The following is a 1,657-nucleotide window of genomic DNA, read 5'->3' on the forward strand; positions in this document are numbered from 1 at the left end:
ACAAATTTAAATATTAAAAAAAATGAGGAAAAAACGTAAAGAAAACACTTTTTTTCACAAGTTTTCATTATTATAATTTGTTTAGACATTTTTTATAACAATTATAATATCAAAAATATATTTATAGATCATTTTTTATTTTCTTTACACTTTTTTTTTGTGTCAGTTTATATCGCTGTGACGACTTGATAAATTCACTTTTGTACATTTTGGCTATTATTCGGCCGCTCCAAACTTAGGAACATCCCATAATAATAACCTCAGAGACGGATCCCGACCGCGTCTCACAATCAGATCTCACTAAACCCGCCCATACACCTGAGGATTATCCCACGATTGGCGGGTTGGTGGCGTGCTCGGAAGACGAAAGCCGCACGCGGCCTGCTCACCATTGCAATCATCTGTAAGCCCCTCCCCTCAGCGGGTACGATGTGGCGGTCCATGATGGGCGGGTCGTACGGAATTTTAATCACCTGACAACCATCGCACAACCAAAGTCCTTTTATGGTTGTCAGGTGTACGGGCAGCTTAAAGGAGAACTATGAGGGGGGGAGGGGGAGGGGCTTGTCACTCACCTCATAGTTCTAGCCGACCTGTGACAATGAGACTGTCACAGGTCGGCTCAGTAGATCGGGAGGTGAGGGAACACATACCGGGCTCGCTCACCTCTCGATCCTGTCACTGCTCTCTGCCGTGACAGGGGGAGGGGCTGGATTCCCCCCTCCCCGCTCTGATCCGCCAGCGCTGACTGGAGGAACGGGAGGGGGCGGGTGCAGCTGGCCCTGCCTCTAGATAGGAGGAGCCAGCTGTCACTCACGCAGCTGGGCGGATCCAGACATAATTGTCCCGGCTGCGGCGTCTCAGTATACCGCGAGCTGTAGCCTGCCATATACTGAGCCTCGGGTGACGGGAGGACGCTAGTTTGTGTCCTCCCGTTACCCTGAGGAGAACTATGGGGAGAAGCCCTGACCCCGTACTTCTCCTTTAAAGCTCTCTGATCCGGCCCAGACGATGAGAAGAGATACATTGTAACATTCTTGGGCCTGAAATGTATCACATGGGCCGGTCTATGGAGCTGTGACAACGAATAGCTCCGCCCCCGCTCCGCCCCCTCTCTGATCTCTTCAGCTGTCACATACCATTGAATGGTAACCACTGAGAATCAGCATTGTAGAGCCTCAAATAACTGGCCACATACAGTGTACATCCCCCACCACCAAGGGGTTAATCACACACCAGGGAGGCGGGAGATGATGTTGTCTGCAGCCTTGGGGCCGTCTCCCGTCCTTCACTTATAGGTGATTGTATCAGGTCAGGATCTTCTCTCCCGGCAGATGCTCTGCGCTACAGACCATGTCATCTCCATCCGCCTCTTCCTGCGCCAGCCGTCCCCGCTCTGGACGACATTCACCGTGGAGGATCTGCAGATCAATCCGCTCGGCAGTGGCTGAATCATCTCCCCCCGAAGGAGCAACTCCGGAGCCTGAACAAGGTGACTCCGCCCACTGGTGGGATCTGTACTTCAAGAGCCAGTACAGACAAAATCACTTCAGTTATAGACGGAGCCGGAGCGACTTGTTGGCTTCTTCTATGGCCTGCAGCAGTGCTCGTCATAGTTCCTGGCTGTGTCCCCGCCCCTCTTTGTGTGTCCCCGCCC

At 51.9% G+C, this 1,657-nt stretch overlaps 1 protein-coding gene across 1 annotated transcript in view; it reads left to right on the forward strand.

Annotated features, from left to right (window-relative positions):
• Window positions 1-1,657, forward strand: part of NICN1 (nicolin 1) — a 4,634-nt gene that overhangs the window by 1,301 nt on the left and 1,676 nt on the right. Inside the window, 2 exon segments of the mRNA XM_018575079.1 lie at window positions 1,299-1,434; window positions 1,437-1,492. Coding sequence (XP_018430581.1) covers window positions 1,299-1,434; window positions 1,437-1,492 — 192 coding nt within the window.

The sequence above is a fragment of the Nanorana parkeri genome, unplaced genomic scaffold (assembly GCF_000935625.1).
Source record: "Nanorana parkeri isolate BGI_ZX_2015 unplaced genomic scaffold, ASM93562v1 scaffold3522, whole genome shotgun sequence".
NCBI lineage: Eukaryota > Metazoa > Chordata > Amphibia > Anura > Dicroglossidae > Nanorana > Nanorana parkeri.